This window comes from Nestor notabilis, unplaced genomic scaffold (assembly GCF_000696875.1).
Source record: "Nestor notabilis isolate BGI_N333 unplaced genomic scaffold, ASM69687v1 scaffold3279, whole genome shotgun sequence".
NCBI lineage: Eukaryota > Metazoa > Chordata > Aves > Psittaciformes > Psittacidae > Nestor > Nestor notabilis.
Genome location: NW_009942166.1, coordinates 6,028 through 26,834, shown reverse-complemented (window position 1 = coordinate 26,834; position 20,807 = coordinate 6,028). Strand labels below are relative to the sequence as shown.

Below are 20,807 nucleotides of genomic sequence, written 5' to 3'. Positions count from 1 at the left end.
AAGTCCTGTCAGCACCTCCTCTCCCACCATGTCCTCACTCACCAATCCTTGGTCTAGCTCGCAGCCAAAGGCAAGGCAAAGGAAGGGCTGATTGAAACAAGAATAACACCAAACCTGCATCTCTTCCTCACAACCAGAATAGAACTGCAAATGGATTAACTGTGTACATTAACATCTCAAATCACATTAAAAAATACTCTATGCTATCTTCTCCTGCCACCTGCATCTTCTGTACAGGATTATGGACTGTCAAGATTACAGGAAGAATCATTGTTGTTACAGGGAGAATTTTTTTGTCTAGAGCCAGGTCACTTACCCTAAAATAATTTTGCTCAAGTCAAATGAGAATTTTTGCAGCATAAAGGCTCAGTCCTTTCCCCACTTCAGAGCCAAAAGTTCTCATCTGTGATACTGCTAGAAAGTATCCTAAGGAGGATAGTTTTCCACAGAAAACAACATCTTTTTGTTTCTGGTTTATCTTATTTCAGCACAGTAACAGATCTAGAGGACATTATTTTCTGTGTTTCATTATACAGATAGTTCATATACATGGAAATCAGCAAGGTCTGCGTTGGAAGGGACCTTCAATGTCATCTAGTCCAACCCCCATGCAATGTACAGGGACATCTTCAGCTAGATCAGGTTGTCCAGACCCCATCCAGCCTGGCCTCAAATGTCTTCAGGGATGGTGCATCTACCATTACTCTGGGTAACCTATGCTGGTGTTTTACCACCCTCACTGCAAAGAATTTCTTCCTCACGTCCAGCCTCAATCAATCTCCCCTCTTTTAGTTTAAAACCATTATCCCTCATCCTATCACAACAGGCCCTGCGAGTAAGTCTCTTCCCATCTTTCTTATAGACCCATTTTAAGTACTGAAAAGCTGCAGTAAGGTCTCCCTGGGATCTTCTCTTCTCCAGGCTGAGCAATCCCAGCTCTCTCAGCCTTTCCTCATAGGAGAGGTGCTCCAGCCCTCTGATGTTTTTTGTGGCCTTTCTGGAACTTCTCCAGCAGGTCTGTGTCTTTCCTGTACTGAGGACACCAGAGCTGGATGCAGGACTGCAGGTGGGGTCTCACCGGAGCAGAGTAAAGGGGCAGAAACACCTTCCTCAACCTGCTGGCCATGCTCCTTTGGATGCAGTCCAAGATACAAGTGGCCTCCTGGGCTGCAAGTGCACATTGCCAGCTTGTGTCTAATCTTTCATCCACCAGTATCTCCCAAGTCCTTCTCCTCAGGGATACTCTCAACCCCTTCATCCCCCAGACTGTACCAATACCAGGAGTTGCCCTGATCCAGGTGCAGGACCTTTGACTTTGATGTGTTGAACCTCATGAGGTTCACTTGGGCTCACTCTCAAGTTTGTCCATGTCCCTCTGGATGGCATCCCATGGCTCAGGTGTGTCATCTGCAAACTTGCTGACAGCACACTCAATCCTACTGTCTATGTTGTTGATGTAGATATGAAAGAGTACTGGTCACACTACAGACTCCTGAGGGACATCACTTGTCACTGGTGTCCATCCAGACATAGAGCCACTGACTATTACCCTCTGGATGTCACCATCCAGCCAAGTTTTCATCCACTGAACAATCCACCCATCAAATCCATATCTCTCCAATTTAGAGAGAAGGATGTTGTGGAGGACCATGTCAAAGGTTTACAGAAGTCCAAATAGACAACATGTAGCCCTTGCTTTGTCCACTGATTCAGTTACTCAACCATAGAAGGCCATTAGGTTGGTCAGGCAGGACTTGGCCTTGGTGAAGCCATGCTGGCTGTCTCAAAAATACTTCCCTGTCCTCCATGTACCTTAGAATATAGCTCCTAGGAGGACCTGCTCCATGAACTTTCTCAGGCACAGAGGTGAGGCTGACAGGTTGGTAGTTCCCAGGGTTCTCCTTTCTACCCTTTTTAAAAATGGGTGTGATATTTCCTTTTTTCAAGTCATCAGGGACTTCACCTGACTGCCATGTCTTCTCAAATATCATGAAGAGTGGCTTTGTAAATACAACAACCCAATCCCCCCGGCCCCTGGCTTGGCAACTACATCAGCCAATTCCCTCAGGACTCTGGGATGGATCTCATCAGGTCCCATAGATTTGTGTATGTTCAGGTTCCTCAGATGGTCACAAACCTGATCTTCACTTACAGTGGAAGGAACTTTGCTCCCCCAGTTCCTGCCTTGCAGTTCTTGCACTCAAGAGGTGTGGGGAGGGAGCCTGCCAGTGAAGACTGAGGCAAAGTTGTTGAGTAGCTTAGCCTTTTCCTTGTCCATTACCAGTTCACCAGTCTTACTCACCAAGGGGCATGCTTTCTTTGACCTTCCTTTTCTGGTTGACATACCTGTAGAAGCCCTTCTTACTATTCTTTGTGTCTCTTGCTAAGTTCAGCTCCAGCTGCACCTTGGCCTTCCTGACTCCATCTCTGCATAATCGGGCAGTGATGATACACAGCCTTAAAGGGAAACCAGGCTTTAGGAACTGGTAACTGTTCTAACAATTTAAACACATCTGCTTAAAATAGAATTTTTTTTTCCTACTTTGTTAAATTAAGAATTTAATATAATCAAAGCAGTTGCCTGGCACTTGTTGGAGTAATGAACACAAAAGAGAAATAAACAAGAATACACAAGTTAAATGCTTATCAGATCATTTTGGCAAGAACCAGGTATCTCATAATACTTTCCTTCTTGGAAAACAGCAACAGGAGGCAAATCAAGGGCTGTGCTGCGGGTGTTTCAGCCTAGCCTGATGGCTGCAGCTTTTAGAAAGCCATCAGCAATCTCTACTCCTTCCTATCACCGCCATTGTCCTGGGAGCTGCCCCAGAGGTGCCCAGCTCAGCAGGCAATTCCTTGTTCTCCTCCTCCATCAACATGCTGATGCACAGCTCTCACTTTTCTTCGGGGGGCACACACTTGCTTCCTACCAACACTCAGGGCCTCATCCTATCCTCTCCCACAGCTATCTGGCAACTCATCCATGGATTATTCCATACTAAGATCATACAGGGGTAGGTGAGGATCAAACTAACATACAAGTGCCATTCGCTCCTAACTCTAAATCACTACTACATCACTCACATGTTTTCAGTAAACCCTCTTGAAATAGAAATAAGGAACAGCAATTTCCCATTACACATGGGAGAAATAATTGCTTTCCCCCAAATGCTCACAACTTCCCACACAACAACAGGATCTTTATTTTTTTTTTGTGAGGTTGCGTGTGGGTTTTTTCTCCCCAAACCCCCTGATCAGGCAGGGGAAGCAGCAGCCAAATCAAGTTCTGCAATTCTTTCATAATCACTGTTCATCCCATAGGGTACAGACAATTTATCACAGCGTCTTGGCAGCATAAAGTGTCACAGTGATAAGGCAGAGATGACTGATAGTTGGGCGTCACCCATCTTCCCTTCAACAGCACTTCATCATTCATGTTGGGAAGAACCTAAAAGCTGGTAGGAGGAGCTGCCACTTTTCTTTGGAGAAGAGTTAACACACAACCTCCAAAAGGATGTATTTGCATCCATGTGTACTCCTGGTACTTAATCTCCAAGCTGTTTTGCCACAATATTTTCAATATTAAAACTGACCAACCTCGTGATTACAACCTCCTTTAGTCAAACACACTAAATCATATGGCTCTGCATGCTTTTTCTCCAAAAAGGAAGACATCTTAAAGTAAACTAAGACCATAAAACCAAAATATTTTGAGGCAAAAAGAGCTTTCAACTGAAATAGTGGCATTTTCTTTCAATAGCCAAAAAACCTAGTCCAACTCTTCCCTTTCATCTGTGCACATAGCCTTCTCCCACTGAAAAACACCCCATTTTACAAATGGGCACAGAGAACATGATGCCATCATTTTCAATCTTTGAAAATCCTGAACCATTCTAATTAATAACTTGAAAAATAGAAGAAATTTTGTTCTAACAGTCCTAGATGTTTGGCTGTTGAATTATTTCTTGAATAGCCACTTATCAGGATTTTGCAGTAAAACAGCAGTCAATCAAAAAGCTCTTCTTGCTGGTTTTAACCTAGATGACGAGTTTTCAAAACAGCCCTTTTATTTTTTATTGTCTTGATTCCCTATGCAATACACAAGACAACCACTGGTCCTGAAGGCAAAATATCAGCTTCCATCTTAACACTATTTTCAGGAATTTTACATTTTAAATGTTTTCCTTCTAGACAAACATACCATGTGCTTCCCTTTCCAAAGTTAGCATTCATTTTATATGGGGTTTGAGCTGGCTTCCTGAATGAGTAACATGGAAAGAAAACCAAACAGGACTGCACTCTTGAATTTAGTTACTCCAAAAAAAGTCATTAACCTGAATAAAAATATATGCTGTCAAATAGGGCAAGAGCAAGGCCAATGCATTTTAAGTCTTATAAAAGGATTATGAAATTAAATGCTAAGTAACCCACTGACATATATTTAGCATATGAAATAGTAAGTAATACACTACAAAAATTCATCAACGTAAGCTATAAAATCCTAATGCATGTTTTATAAACCCCAATTTATTGCATATGCATTCTATAATGGTAATATTTTATTCTGCAGAGTTTCAGGTTCTCCATGACGGCACTACATTTATATGTTTTAATTGTATGGTTACTAACTGTTGGATACCAATACTTCTGCAATTGGCACAAAGTAACACAGAAAACAATTGGTTTGGAAGATAAAGTTCTTCAAAGCTCTTTTATCCCCAAACGTAATTCCTAGGCACTAGAGGGGAAAAAAAAAAAAGACTTCTTAGCATGAAAGGAGATTATTGTTTGCCCAATGAGCCTGCATGGAGGAACCTAATGCTGACAACTGTATTTACAAAATGATACAGTGAAGGATCAGCCTTCATTTTTTTCTGTGGTAAATTTTCAAGACCAGGGTAGTAATATATTATTCCTGTAATACAGTTCTAGCTGAGATAAAGATTTACTTTATTCTTAATCTTAATAGTATTATTTTACAGTACTTTAGAGTACTCTAGGCATTTTAGATCTCATTAATAAGACCTATGCCTCACCAGACACTGCTCCCAAAGAAAAGCTTGATTCATGACAATAGCATACGAACCAAAGGGCAGGTAGCCGAGAGCCCAAGACAAGTTTAAGAGCATTCTCAAATGGAGTGAAAAGATTTAACTTCAGATAGGAGAGAGGACATGAATAAAATGGTGAGGCTATTCAATGAGAACTGCTGTCCAGTAGGAGGTACTCTGGTTTAAAAGCAGCTACGTACCATAGCTAGTATCTTGAAGGTATCAGAGGAGTGGATCTTAAATACAGGGTGTAGAATGAGTAATAGTGACATGGTTTTTAAGCAGGGCAAGATTAAAAAAAAGAGAATTCTGAAAGAAATAAAACCAAATCCCACCCTAGACAATGTCAGGACAAGCTTTCAAAGAGCAGGGCTTCAGATGTAGGGCTGGAAAAGGTAAAAACATCACTTGGCTTATTCCTCCAGAAGAGATGAACTCTGTTTGTCCAGAGTAACAGAGATGAACGTCCAACCTGCTGTCAGAGTCCTCATGTGAAAGCAACCCCAAATCTGCTCCAAAGATGCACCAGTATAAGGGCCTTTCCATCAAATCTAACCTGAACCAGATTAGCTGAAACAAATACTGTTTTTCTTGTCCTATCCATGACAAACGTGGGCAAGAAGTTATTCCTGTCTTCTCTGCACACCTCAAGGTGGGTGATTGTGGGCCAGTTGAATACTCTATGCTATACCCAACTTCATCAGCCTTTCCATACGTGATGCATCTCCAGATTGCAGAATTGATCTCTTTAGATTTGGACTGATATACTCAAGCTGGGTGAAACAAATGCAGCTCTACAAGCACTGGGAAGGCCTCTAACTCAACCAGGGGAATCCACCAATTCAAACTGTAGTCAGCTGGCCAAATTCAGCTCTCTTGGCAGTGCCCCTATACCCATTAACTCCAGCATCTTCAGTCTCACTCAAGGGCTTTCAGACTTTGAAACGTGAACTCCGCACTGCTTTAAAATGCAGTTTAGTTCAATTACCACAAGCGTCCTGCATAACTACATTATTAGCCTCTGGTGTCTTTTCGGACCCAAAGCTTGACCTCTTTTGTTATAATTATGCTACACAATACAAGCATGCATGAATCAGTCTGGCACACTAAAACAGGCAGCATAACCAAAAGAAAACAAAATCGTGGCCCCTAGGGATACAAGATAAGTGACTACGTAAGATTATGAAAAAACAGAAGGAGTGTCACAGAGGACAAAAATTCATATATACATAGATACTGCATTTCACCTTAAGAAATACTAGTGGAAAACAAACCCCATATTTTATATATGGGGATCCAACTCTATTTTTTATATATATATATATAAAAAAAAATTCATATATTTCAACTCTACTGAACTCAACAGCATCCCCCAATTATTCTTTTAAAATTCCTTCATTTTGTATATAACAGAAAATTTTATGTACTGATTTGGTTTGCTCAGTTTACTTCAAATATGTAGATGTGCAGTATGTTTCTTACCAACCTGTACATGCACAAAAGCATGTACATATAAGCAAAGCAGCCAAACTGTTGGTTCTAAGGATGTCATTAATATGTTTTTTTCACATACTTAGGTACTACTTATTTTCATCATGTTCTCTGCTGCAGTATGAATTGCATTCTTGCCATGTTGGCAGTATATGCTGGTTTTGGCTGGGATAGAGTTAATTTTGTTCATAGTAGCTGGTATGAGGCTACATTTTGGATTTGTGCTGAAAACAGTGTTGTCAAGACCTTTTCTGCCTCTCATCCCACCCCAGCAGTGAGTAGGCTGGAAGTGCACAAGAAGCTAGGAGGGGATACAGCCAGGACAGCTGACCTGAACTCACCAAAGCGACATTCCATACCATACAACGCCATGCTCAGCATATAAAGCTGGGGTAAGAAGAAGGAAGCAGGGGGATGTTCAGAGTTAGTCTTCCTAAGTAATGCATGATGGACCCCTGCTTTCTTGAAGATGGCTGAACACCTCCCTGCGGATGGGGAGTGGGGAATTAATTCCTTGTTTTGCTTTGCTTGCATAGCTGGCTTTTGCTTTACCCATTAATCTGTTATCTCAACCCACAGGTTTTCTCACTTTTACCCTTCTGATTCTCTCCCCCATCCCACCAGGGGGGAGTGAGCAAGGGGCTGTGTGGGGCTTAGATGCCAGCTGGGGTGAAACCACAACAACATATCCCCAGTTCCTCTCCTGCACTGGTCACAGTCAAGAAGCAGCTTTCGCGAGAGAAAGAAAAAACAAATCAACAAACAACTGAACAATTACAGGCTGCCAGAAGTATTGCCCTGAAAATGCCAATTATAATCATAGCTACATGACACAGCTCAATGGTGCCAAGAATCCTCCTTCTCCTTTCACTACCCCATATCCCTCCCCGTTTATTTTATTCCTGTCCCTGAGGGCAAACACTGCCTCCAATCCAGGATTCCTCTATAAAAATCTCTATCTGAACTAAGACTGACAGAAAGCAACATGAATCTATTCACAAACCATGCTGAGTAATCTAAACCACTGTTATTTTTAACTTCAAAGAGGCACCCTTGGGTACCTATGCTCAAAAGAATGAGCCAGAAATGCTGCTTGGGGAGGAAAAAAAAAATATCAAACCCACCAATGTCCTTCATAATGAGAAGCAACTTGCAGAATCAATTTGAATGAATTTACCCCCCGACTTTTGGCATTTGGCCTTATTAACCACCAAAAGCAGGGTCAATCGCTTTCTCTCTTGCCATTCACATGCAAGAAGTCATCTAGCCCTCATTTTCTGCAATGAATAAAGAATTGTAATATCTCCACACGACCAGGTTTCTCAGTATATGCTTATTTTCCTGTCTGAGCCCAAAAAGAAAATCCCAGCACATGGAGCTGTGCCGTGAGCCACAGAACATGGCCAATTCCCCAAGGACCACAGAGGCTTTCCTGTTCCGTGCTACAGGAAGGTCAGGAAAATCAATGGGAGGTGGAGGAGATGGGAGAGGAGGACCCCATTACACGAAAGCAAAGCAGGTGTGTAACGCTCCACTTTGGACAGAAAGAATACTTCTAAGCTATATAGAAATAAGTTTTAAAATACATCCTCAAAGAAGGGAGGGTTTGAAACCCATAAATCAATGCTATTACAGCCACTGAAACAAAAATCAGCCATAATCACTGAATAAATCAAGCCAGGTAAAATAAAGCATTTATTTTAATCAGTTTTGCAATTATCTGGATATTTTTAAAAGTGGCTGTGTTTTTACGTGGCCAGACCAAATCCAACTGAACAGCACAGGTTGACGGGAGCTTCTCCCTCTGCTATGGTTTTTCAGGGAGCCAAAATGCATCACAGGCTCCTGCCAAAACAAGGGAGGAGATGTGGCAATACAGCCTGCAAACACTCTGTGTTTAAGCCTTTGTGAGCTTACATATGATAAAAATGTATGTTTAGCACAGGCAAGTGCAGGCAGTTTCTGTAGGTCAGAGCTAGTTGGTGTCACAGCCATACATAATGCACACGTAAAGCTCTGATGTGTCCAGTTTGGATAATCCTAAGTAGCACTCCAGGAATCAGTCCAGAGGTAAAAGACTTTGCAGACCTCTGTAGTATAATGCATGGCTTTAATAAAGAAGCCTGACTGGTTTTGTTATGTGTTTGGAAGGCTTCCTACTACTCAAGAGGGACCAGACTTTTCTGACACAGCCCCTGGTAATTCCAGTAACCTCCTCGAGGTTAAAGTAAACTTCCATGAGCTGCAACACAAAGTCCAGATTGTCCCTTTGACAGACAATAACAGGATCAATTCCCTACCTGAAGTGCAAAAGTGGCAGCTGACCACAAACCATTGCAGGGAGAGTCCTTTTTCTGAGCTCCATGGCCATGCAGACCTTCACAAAGGCTTTGTTCACACTCTAACAGCTATAACTGCAGGTTTAAGAGCTGACTGCACAAGCGCTGCAAGCTGATGAACCCACACAGCCAGAGAAGGCCTCCTGGGGCAGCCAGGAAGCCACACTACCACATTAATCTTTCAGAGCAAAGTAGCAGAAAGAGGAAAGCACCTTCTGCTGCACAAAAGCTGGTTCTTCACACCAGGAGACATTGGTTCAACCCCTGCTTGGCCACAGTGTATTTCAGTCACATCATTTCATTTCCACTGGTCACTCAATACTCCATACAATAGGAAGAGGGGGATTTTTCTTACCTTCAATGTGCATGGGGGGAAATGAAGGACACCCAGGTTGCAAGGATAATGGACAACACCAAAACCAGTACCGAATAAGCACCTAGCCAGACAAAGCTCTGAAGAGACAACCCTTGGCTAAACTGCTGGTCTCCCTTCCCCTAAAACCCATTACTCGCAAGATGAGCTGTTGTACACTGTTTAGCAGCAGATAGAGGTCTGATCTTGTGGCAACTAAAGCAGCTGCAGTGCTTTATCTGGAATTACAGACATGAAACAGGTCTACCTCTAAAACTAAGCTGCCTGCAGACTAGAGGATCAGTCTTCTTCCCATACACTGATGCTTTCATTTCCCAAATTAAATCACATTTTCCCATTATGTTCAGCAAAAATGGGGTGAGTAACAGGCTAAACAAGGGCGGCTGGACCTCCCTGGAGCATGGAATGTCTTAAAGCTTTAATACACAAAAATTACCATGACATACAGCTATAATAAAAATTTAGACTACGACACCTACAAAAGATGTGTCAAAAGCACTCATTTGGCTTGACTGGATATTTTACCCCCATTGTTTTGGTGAGGTTTGTGTTTGGTTGGGGGTGGTTTTATTTGTTTGGTTTTTATAAATGTGGAAATCTGTTTTCAAAACCTAACAGCTTGAGCCTTTGTAATACACAGATAACTTCTCCCAAGCACTCCCATACAACTACAAAGACTAAATGCTTGCTTTCTTTAACAGCAGCTGTGCTCCTGGTGCAATCTCCTACTTGCAGCAGATGTAGTCCTAGGAAAAACACTAAGTTTCCTTAAGATTCATAATAAAAATCAAGTGGAGAAGCAGCAACACTAGAAGCATCGAAGGGTACTTCAAAAGCTAATGGATCTTCAGTTGGAACCGTATCACCATTGAATTGCTATCATGCATGACTAGATTCTACAGCATACTGTTAATAACAGTAATATTTTATTACCATGCATCAAAAAGCTTATTTCAGCACATGGTCTGCATCTACACACTGTAGTGTTGCAAAGTGTGACACATTATGACATTTCTGCTCCTTTCCTTGATGGGGGACTGTGCAGACAGATACACAGGTCTTTCAAGATTCTCCCTGAGAGGACATCTTGACATAACAAATTTGCGTGATAATACCTCAAAAAATAGCTTGCAGATCTCTAGATGTCAGTTAACAATCCCTCCTTTCACAAATTCAAATCCTGAAGTGAGTTGCTTAAAAAATATCTGTAAGGTAGATCTTTCTTACAAAGTAAGTAAACAGTGCATGAGTGCAGCACAGCTGATTGCAAAGCAGATAAGGCAGTTCAAGAAGTCACTCTGGAAAGTACTTGTAAAATCCTGCAAATATATTAGAGGCCAAAAAAGAGACAATTGGACTGACCTCCTAAATTTTTATGATGTCCCATGAAAACAAAGAAGATTAAGAGGAGACTTCTGGAAATTCAAAACCAACTGCCTAATTCACTTTTTATTTGTGGAAGTTAATTTAAGGAAGAAAAAAAAAATAAATCTCCCTATTGAGTGAGTAACCATTCATTTGGCATTCATGAGTGCACTTCCAAGTGCTGTTTGGAAACTGAGCTTGTAAATATAGAAAGGTCTCTCTAAATAATTAAAAGATACAACTGAGGCGTATGCATGGGATATTTAGCTTTACATTTACTCATCTACCTATGCAGACTCACCAGTCTTCTAAATTCATCAGGCCTTGTTATTTTAATACTGATATTCCTTTAAGAACATTAGAATATACAGCAACTATGCTTTATGCCATAGGAAGAATACCAAGAGGTGTTCAAAAAGGAAAAATCTTCTACTAAGAAGTGGACATCAGGATCTTCATAGCATGCCATGGCACCAACACATTGCTCTGCTAGCACATCTAGTACTCATTACTCTGATGCCCACACATGCAAGGGGTGTAAGTTTACTTCTCAGCTTTAAATTAATAGTTAAAAATTATTATAGACTTTTACTGCAACAGGATTAGATCTTGAACTGAGTTGAGGATAAACTCAGCTCCCCATGTAGCTTTTACATCCCTGCCATAACCAGTCCCTGGAAACATGCAGCTTGTCTGAGTGAAGCTGCCACTTCTACCACCTTTCATCCACACAGAATATATGGAAAGCCAGATTTTAATTCACTGTGTAATGCATATATATGCAGAGTTGGCTGCATTTCATATAAACACTGCCACCATTTTTATGACAATCCAACTGGAGCCCAGGACAATTGTGCAGCCCATTTCAGCTGGTGACAAACTCTGGAACAGAACATTCCTGAGAGCTGCTCTGTTGGAGGGCTCAGCCATGCAGCATTTCTGTCTTGGGATGATTTCTCACCTCAGATGGTGCTCATGGCTCCCAGGAACTGACAGGAATACTCAGTGCTGTGTGTAAGTCAACCTTTCAAGACTGTACCAAAGCCCTGTTACAGTACAGCATTGAGGATGCCCTAGCCAAGCCAAAGTCACAGCAATGACTGCTCACATGATGTAGCCAGGCCAGGCAGACACAATGGAGGGTATTAATGCATCTGAACTCCAACACTTACTTCAGGTATCAAATTAGGAGGCCAGGTTCTTTCAGTTCTCAGTACAGGTAATGGTAAGAGACAGAGGCTCTTCAAGGTGCTTAAAACTCAGCTCCAGTTTTATCAGATCTCAGAATTTGATCATGGGCCTGAGAAGTATTTCTGAACTGCCCTGCTTATTTAAATCTAACAGCAGTGTCCCAGGGCCTGTGTTTCAGAGAAAGATTTCTGGGAAATGGTGCTGAACACTTACCACAAAGCCTAGAGCAGAGCAGGAATTTAGAGCTTAAAATTCTAAATAACCTTATGGATGTTCTTGGTGAGGGAAGGAGTGAGAGGGCTGACTTACGGAGTTTTTTTAATACTTGTGGCTGGCTCCACTGCATAAATAAATCAATCCCCTAGCCACACAGCTCCATTTTTCCAGTCACAGCTTGTTGTTTTATTTTTCCTCCCTCCATTGCTGACAAACCACTCCAGGGAGTTTTTAAGCCCAGTAGTCTACTTTCCGAATGGAAACGATTAGTATAATTTGCAAAAGAGAAAGCAAACAACAACAGAGACTTACCCCATTTTTTGGGTAGGCTATCCATCCTAGATCCCCCATTACTGTCCGTGAGTCCAGTAAGTTCACTGAAAATAAGAGGAAAAAAATCCCATTAAAGATGGATGGATTACAAAATTCAATAAATATTTCAAGGTTTAGGTGACTAGAGAAAACAAGCTGCTTATAATTAACTGAGGAAGTTGGACTTTTGTAAAGCAGAATAACAATGCAATAACTCCTCTAACAATGAGGTCATATACTGAAAACAGTTCTATGTATGCATTACTTTATTCCTTTGAGATCTGCCACTGAAATCAAATTGCAAATGCACTAAACTCTTGTAAGATCCAGATCCTTCCCATTCCTAGGATCTGGTCTTTTGTGGTTAATAAATATATAATGTACTCTGTGTGTTTATGTGCATATGTAAGACATATAGTATATAGCTGTGCACACAAACATCTATACAGGTTTACACATACATTTCTTCTAAGGTAGCACATGCTTTTAGCATAAACAGGCCTCGAAGACAAAATGAAATAACATGCAGAGTTTCCAGATTATCATTAATTCAAAGTATTTTATGTGCAGGTATTATAGTATTACTGTTATCAGTAATCTATCTCCCACATTTTTCCCCAAGTCTTTGACAACTTCTTTACAAGGTACCCAAGGAATACTTTTTTTTCCTCCAAACACACAAATTTGGAGAGGCTTTAAGATACATAAGCAATCAGCAATTTACATTAAACAAAAAAATATTCCTAAGCTATCAACATTTCCCCCCGCCTCATGTTATCTGAAATACTGAGTAAAAAGTGTGAAATAACTAAATCTACACACACTTAACTCAGTGAAGAAAAATTACAGGAGCTTCTGATGCTCAGCTTTCACCTCCTGTATTTAGGTTTTTAATCTTGAAGTAAAAAGCTTGTCTCTGCATCAACAGCTGTCATCCAAAATCTCAACCTATGAAGAGCTTTCTTCTACTTTAGAGGCACACTTCCTTGTCACTGGATTACAACACTCACTTCTCACAGCCTATTTGCCTGTGTGATACGTCTCTCTTTGTACTCATGTTCTTCCTGAGAAGAAAGTGATTTCCCTCCCTGGGTCTTCAATTCCTAATCTCCACTCTACGTGCTCTTTAAAAATCCCACTGCAAGTTTTCCCAGTTGGACTTTCGAAACTTCCCAGCCCATGATGATCTAGCCCAAGAACAAGCTTGAAACAGATGGAGGAGCCTTTGCACTCATTCCTTTAGAAATGCAACCATGTAGGTACTTAAAGATTGATAGAAAGAGAAACGAACAGTTTGCATGCACAAGAATAAAGGATATATCATAACCCTCACCATTATCAGGCTGATTTGCTGCCTCTGCACAGCCAAATACACCAACAGAAACACCTACGAGGCACACAGAGCCTCCCTTACACCAGACCCAGGTCATGCCACTGCAGGGAACCACAGACGAAATTGCCAATGCTGCCCAGTAAGTTCCTCAGATATCAGGATTACACTATCTCAAGAGAAATAGTAAGAAACCGCAGAAGTACCTATACTAAAAGGTATGTTCCTTTAAAATTTTAAATATAATATTAAATAATATAAATATAATATTGAATCTAATATTTTAAAATTATTAAACAATATATTTAATTTAAAAATCATTGTACCATAGTGAAGGCTAACTGCTATAACTCCTTGTACACAGGACAGAAACAAGACACAAAATTACAATGCTGAGATAGAAAAACAATCAGTTCTCAGCTCTGGAATCAAGTATCTATCTTAGAAGAGTTGCCTATCCACATATTTTCACAATGTATGCAAGTATTACTGCAGGACACTACCATAAGGTATATAGATGTTCCACCTAGCCAAGTATATTTTCATTAAGTTGAGCAAAAACATTTGGTGGCTCAGGGTTTTCATGCCTGGATTGCTTTCTCCTGCCAAAACAGAAAACAGTTGGGAGCTGGCAATGCTACCAATCTACAGGACATCTGGTGGAAGCAATACTTACAGACCACAATGAACTATACTCACAGTAAGTAAACATACAATTACGTGGCTTTCCACCTCATAGTCCCAGCAAAATAAAAGCATTCCTGTTATCTACCACTAGATATGTCACCCAGTGATGGGCAGCCTTTCCCCTCCCAAAGTCTTAAGGAAAAACGCTCATTAATTTCTCCTCTTCCAGTTGAAGTCAAGTACTAGTATCCCAGTGCTCCTGAACCATACTGCATTTTCTTTTCAATAGGATAAAAAGAATGATCTTAATATATTCTTCAGAATAGGACACACATAAATAACATGTCCCGTATTATAACTGTATGCTATTTTAAAAAGCAAGAGACAGAAGAGTGATTGCCAAACTGGCAGGTTTACTCAAATTACTTCCATTACAGTCACTGTAATTAAACTGTGCAGAACAATATATTCCTGTCCTAAGTTGCAATGGATGCAAAACAAGTATTGATCTACATCATACAACTTAATTAAAACTTGTCCTGGAGATGCTACTAATGAATGTAATTAGATGGTGTGTCTGATACCACAAACTTCTTCATGACATGCTAATTAAGGAAAAGAAATAAAAATGCTTTATTCAAACATCAGATCATAAAAATAACAAGATACAACTAAATACTGTATTATCTATCAACAACAATTTTAAAATTGCAGTTATTAACTTCAATTTCAAAATAATTTTCTGCATGTGAAAAGATAATACAACCTATTCAACTCTAGCTCAAATCAGTGAGAATCTTCCTACCGGTGAGTCAGCCAGCAGAACTGAATACTAAATCTCCAGTTCGGAAAGACTCAATTCCTCCCTTATTTTAGTAGAATTATGCATAGAACAAAAATAAATAGGAGAGGACTGGATACACCTTTTGACAGGTGTGGCACAGTAACCCAAAATTCACATCCTAGAAAGACAAAAAGCAACAAGTGACCTTAAGCTCTCCCCGTGCTCAAGCTACTCTGGCAATGGAGGGTCTCCTAGCACAGCCCAGAGAGCTTGGGGGGGCTGCTAAGGCTACCCCAAAAGCAGCCCTGGGCAGAAGTTTTCACAGTGTTATCTTCTGAAATACTACACTACATCAATCTGCCAGGAATATATTTAGCCAGTGGTTATTCTAAATTGCCTGAAAGGACCATGTGTGTTTGTGCTGTGACAATGCCCAAAATTCTGGTATAAACACAAATTACCACTGCTCCATCTAGATACAAGGTATATGCATCTTCCCCATCAGCACCCTACCCAGTCATTTCCAGTACATCTGTCCTCTACTTGCATCATTCCCGGGTCACATTCCCACCCCAATTCAGCCTCGAACCAGGCCAGAGTCCCAGCATTCCCTCTCCAAAGGGGTGGCTCCTCCAACGGCCCAGCTGCAAGAGCTCCCCATGCAGGATGATGGTGCTACCAACACTTTTGGGATACTCGGGCAGCCTTTCCATCCTGCCTTGCCAGAGAGGCGACCAGCACATGGTCCCACTACACAAGTCCATACAGGTGTGGCACCAACTCTCTTCCCACCACCTTCCAGACTAGCACAAACAGCATTTTTGCTGAAATGGTTATCATCTAAAAAACTGCAGATTGGCCAGGCTGGGGAAGAAACAGTGGGCAAACAGTAGGTAAAGCAGCTACCTGCAACACAGAGGAAACCATTTTAGCAGAGACTATAAAGTCTGCCACCATCCCAAAAAGATGCTTCCATAATTCATTGCATGGCTACTTGGGAAGAGGTGAGGCTTTTTTGCACCTGACTAAAAACCCCTGAAACTGGTTTTCATTCAACCCACAGCAAGAAAGAGACCAGAGGTCTTCTCCAGAGCAGCACAACCACTTTGTCCCCATCCAATCTGCGACGACCATCAGCATGCATCTGGGTATGGCTAACAACTAACTGATCCAAACATTCAGGTCGCTGAAGGAGGTAATTCAGGAAAACCTCCAACTATGTACTTAAGGCTTCCACACTTCAAGAGGTCTAGCACCAGCTCTTGCATAACTTGCGTGTCCTGGGCTAGACCCAATGCTGTAGATACTCCACACTCATAACCTGGAGCTGTACTCTGCAGGACTCAGTGCAGGATTGCTTACCGTGAAGTAGTATCTTCAGAAGTCACTAGTAACTCTGCTTGGCTCATAATCCTAAAAGCCTCCAAAATAACAGAGCTCACTTATTCCCACTTCCTTTTTCCTCAGCACTAGCTAGCCATGTATCAACAAACAAGCAGGAAATCTCAGAGCCCATAAGCACACACGTCACCTTTATCTTTGCCAGCAAACTTGGAAGCAGCACATACACACATTCAAAAATGTTTTCTGCTCATCTCCACCATCAGTGCATCCATCCCACAAGCCCTAATTATTTCTAATGCTCAGTCAAGAGGAACACAAAACCACGCAGATCTATATCATTAACTTCCATGCCTTCAGGGTAGGATAAATGATGATTAAGTCTAAAGTCATGCCACAGTCTTTTTTTTTTTCTTTAATACAGAATAGCCTAGGGAATTTGCATACTCTCTTGTTCTCAGACAGGCTGGTTACTACAGGTGAGCAATCAAGTCACAATAAAACCAGAAGTGATGTAAAACTTTGCCCTGATCTCTAGCTGGTAAATTAACTGTGGTTTTCACTCAGGATCTCCAACAGGGAGACTGGATATAGCTTTCTACTCAAGTGACTCTGTCACATTCATACAGACAGCATTTAGCAGCTTCACCATGGCTGCAAGAAGCACAAGAACTACCAGGGCTGATGGTATTCAACATTGTCCTAAGCCAGTATTGGTGCATACACAGCAGAGGACACCATCTGACACAGCTATCTAACACAGTGCCATGTGGCAGTATAAGGCAAAAGCAGTACATGTTTGTCATAATCATACAATGCCTCAATGCCACTGAGCCATGGAATTTTTGGTCATGCCACTGAAGCAAAATAGCTCCTCTGGATCTAGTCTGGAGCAGAATCAGCTGGAGCAGCTTCAGCTTCTTCACTCCAATTTCAAATGGGGGGGAAAGGGAGAAGGGGAAACAAGCTGGGAAAAAAACAAAAAATAGAAATCTCCTACCAACAGGCTAAACCATTGAGCACTTCTGATCCTACCAACCTCCTGCCATTTCAGTACCTAAGGATCTTCCAGAAAAACCTTCATTGCTCACATTAGAGCAAAGTCTCTGCAGGCGTACGGATGATGGAACTCTTCTGGGTTGCCATGGTCTTTCAGCTGATCTCCACTAAATCCTTACCCACTGGAGTAGTCCTGCTTTTCAGTAGCACCATTTGCAGGCTACAGCCTATCACAGGGCACGTTTTACCAGAATTTATCCTGACAAATTGCTCTAGAACAGGCAAAATAATCAGGATAGCAAAAGCTGATGGAGTTCATGCCATGAAGCTGTAAAACCATATGAATCTTATTTCACTGAAACACACAAAGCAGGAGGAAAAGAACATCCTCTTTGACCAAATCAAGACCCTGTAAGTACAGTTTCCATCACAAAACAAACAGAAGAAACCTTCCTTAAAGCCTGCATAAATATTTCAAAACATCGCATGATTTCTAATGTTTCATTTTAAGCAAATGAAGCAAAACTCCAGTTTAACAAATTTCTTACAAACTGAACAGGAATATGAACATTGGTTTAGGTAGCCTGAGACTAAAAGTGTGAATCAAGTGCTTCTACATCCTCCTCAAGGTTCCTCCTGCAGCCTCTGGCCCCCTTCACAGCACTCTGCAGGATGTAGCCATCCATGGAAAGGCCAGAGCTACATAAAGGTAGCCCCATCTGTGACCATAGCTTATGGGACCAACTACATTTAAAGTACTTGTGAGAAACCTCACATGGGAATACTCACACACTGCCATTTAAACACCAGGTGAAACGTTCTGCTGAATGGGTGTCAAGGTGTGCAACAAGATGTGACAGCAGCACTTCGTACCTGACCCTCATTGAGAGGTCTCCTGAATAGCATCACAGGCTTTCCACCAAGCTTCATTCCTCTGCTCTCCTCCTCTTTCCCTCTGCCCAAGGCAGGGGTATAGCTGCCAAACACATCATCACTAACAGAGCTGGTTTCTCCTGACACTGCATACCTCCCCCATCCTTCCTCCTGCACTCCTGGAGTTCACAGCACTACCAAGACACACTGACTGCAGAGGACTCTTCATCATGAGTTTTCCTGCTTCATAAATCTTCACTGGTTTTATTGCAGGACTGTGGCCATTCATTTTCCAACTGTTTTCCCTGATGTGCCAAGTATTTCTTCAAGTATAAATTCAATGCACTCCAACAAGTGACAGTCAAAAATAATCCAGGAAAACAAAAACAAACTCTTAAAAGAAATCAAAGTCAACAGGGAGCAGACGTGTTGAATTAATTAGCTACACTGAGTTGGGACCAAACACAATACTCACAGGCAAGAACCTCTGAAACATTTCCATCAGTGGAAACAAGCTACAGCAGAGTGCAAGCTGTAGCAGTACCTATTATTTATGGCCCACTGGAGGAAGAAAATATACACTACTTAATGAACTCGCAAACTAATATTAACTGCAGATTTATATTTTATTATGTTGGCTTCATTCAGCTCCAAGTTTTCTCACGATTCCCTTTTACAGCAAGAGCCAAAACACTAGAATCTGCATCAGAGATTCATAGGTTTTTAAGGCCAGATGGACAACTGCAATCATAACATCAGCCAGAGAATTTTATCCAGTAATTTCTGCATTATGTCTGTAATTTGAACACACTGTTTATGAGGGGAGAGATATTGCCCTTTGACAAAATTCTTTGGGGTGGCTGTATTTTTTCCCCACAGGCACAGCACCAGCTGTAGAACCACAGAGTAGGACCCCAAGCCATGTCGACAACTGAACTTGGTTCTTTACAAGGACCTGCACAAGAGGCAGTTGTTTGTTCTTCCCACCATACATAACTTAAAAGCAGAAGCTCAGGAGATTATTAGCTTGACACTAAAATCCCTGAAAACTTAAAAACTTCAGTATGGTTTGCTTTTTTTTTTTTTAATGGCAAACACCCCCATTCCCACGAAAAATCACCATGTAATTCAAAATTTTTTATTCACTGTGAAGAAAGCCAGTAAAATACTTCCAGTCCTACTCATAAGAACCAGTGGAAACAACACTGTACCAGTGGAAACAACACTGTACCAGTGGATCTTCGAGCTCACCACAAATCTTTTGGGGAAACCAACTGGGCAAGTATCATTCTGCCAGTAAGAACAAAGAAGCAGCTCCCACTGAAGGCAAGATACAACCAGCATCTGCAATCAGCAACCTGAAAACCAGTCTTCGTGAAGAAACAGAATACCAGTGCTGCCCGCAGACCCAGGGTCTCCAGCCACTGAAAGAGGCAGACAGTTTGTTAAGGACCCTACGTAAAGCAAGCACCATATTAAACACACACATGAAGTCAAGCCCTAAAAATCCCAACAGCTTCCCAACACAATCAAAACACCTGCTGGCAGTGCTGAGATGGTATCTCACCTTCTTCCCTAAATCTGAGCAGTACCAACTGAAACAAATACAGTCTCCATTCCTAAAAGGTATCCTAAAAGAGGTGGTGAACAAATTCCATTATGCATATAACCAAACAAAAGGAAAGAAATCTGGCACAGACATCCAGACCTGTCAAGGCTGTCAGCTTTCACTACCAGTGGACTTGAAAGACCTCACTGTCCAGCACCAATAAAGCCTTCCTGTTGACAATAATGACTACTCTGCTGCCACTGAGTTCACTCAAGTAGAAAAAAAGGAACTGACATAATGCTGAGATAGCATTTGGGAGTTAAAAAAAAAATGTTTAAGATGGTCTATCAGCTTTTCAGGGAGTTGACAGTTTATCCCTTCTGTTTCTGTTGAGGGAAGAAGATGGAGGTTGCTAGTGGGAACAGCACATTGCCAACATGTTAAAAAAAAGAAGTGTGTAAATATTAGTAAAGCAAACATGGATAAACCAAAATGGCTGGTTTTTTTGATAAATTAACTTAAAGGCAAGTATGCAGATAATTTCCCCAAGTAGTTTCACTGTTCTGGGACATGCAGAACAATTTAAAAAGTGATACCAGAAAAGTCCACCCAGAAACATCATGAATTGCATATTACTGATGCTGAATAAGTATTTTCCTCACAGGTGTTTCTCTATCCTCTCAGAGAATTACAAAGTTCAAACTGGTTGGCCTGACCTCTTTCTAACATTAAGTATCCAGGTTAGATAACAGGAGTTACCTTGGCAAGACACTTCAGTACTGCCCCTTGCACCAAAATTAAGTAGCTAGCATGAAAGCCTGCAAGCCCAGGGATCCTGCCCTCTCTCCTACAGCTTCAGTATCTGCTACACAGCCACCTAAACCTAGAAGTGCTCAGCTTTGGCAGGGTACCGTTTCCTCTCCATGCACATCCCCAATGCACAGTTTGCTCAGAAGCGTACCAGCT

General features: G+C 41.4%; 1 protein-coding gene across 1 annotated transcript in view; it reads right to left on the bottom strand.

Moving 5' to 3' along the window:
• LOC104410945 (ephrin type-A receptor 5-like) overlaps window positions 1-12,397 on the bottom strand; it is a 31,621-nt gene extending 19,224 nt beyond the window's left edge. Inside the window, exon 1 of the mRNA XM_010021248.1 lies at window positions 12,339-12,397. Coding sequence (XP_010019550.1) covers window positions 12,339-12,377 — 39 coding nt within the window. The 5' untranslated portion in view covers window positions 12,378-12,397. The remainder of the gene's footprint in view (window positions 1-12,338) is intronic.
• Window positions 12,398-20,807: the final 8,410 nt, after the last annotated feature.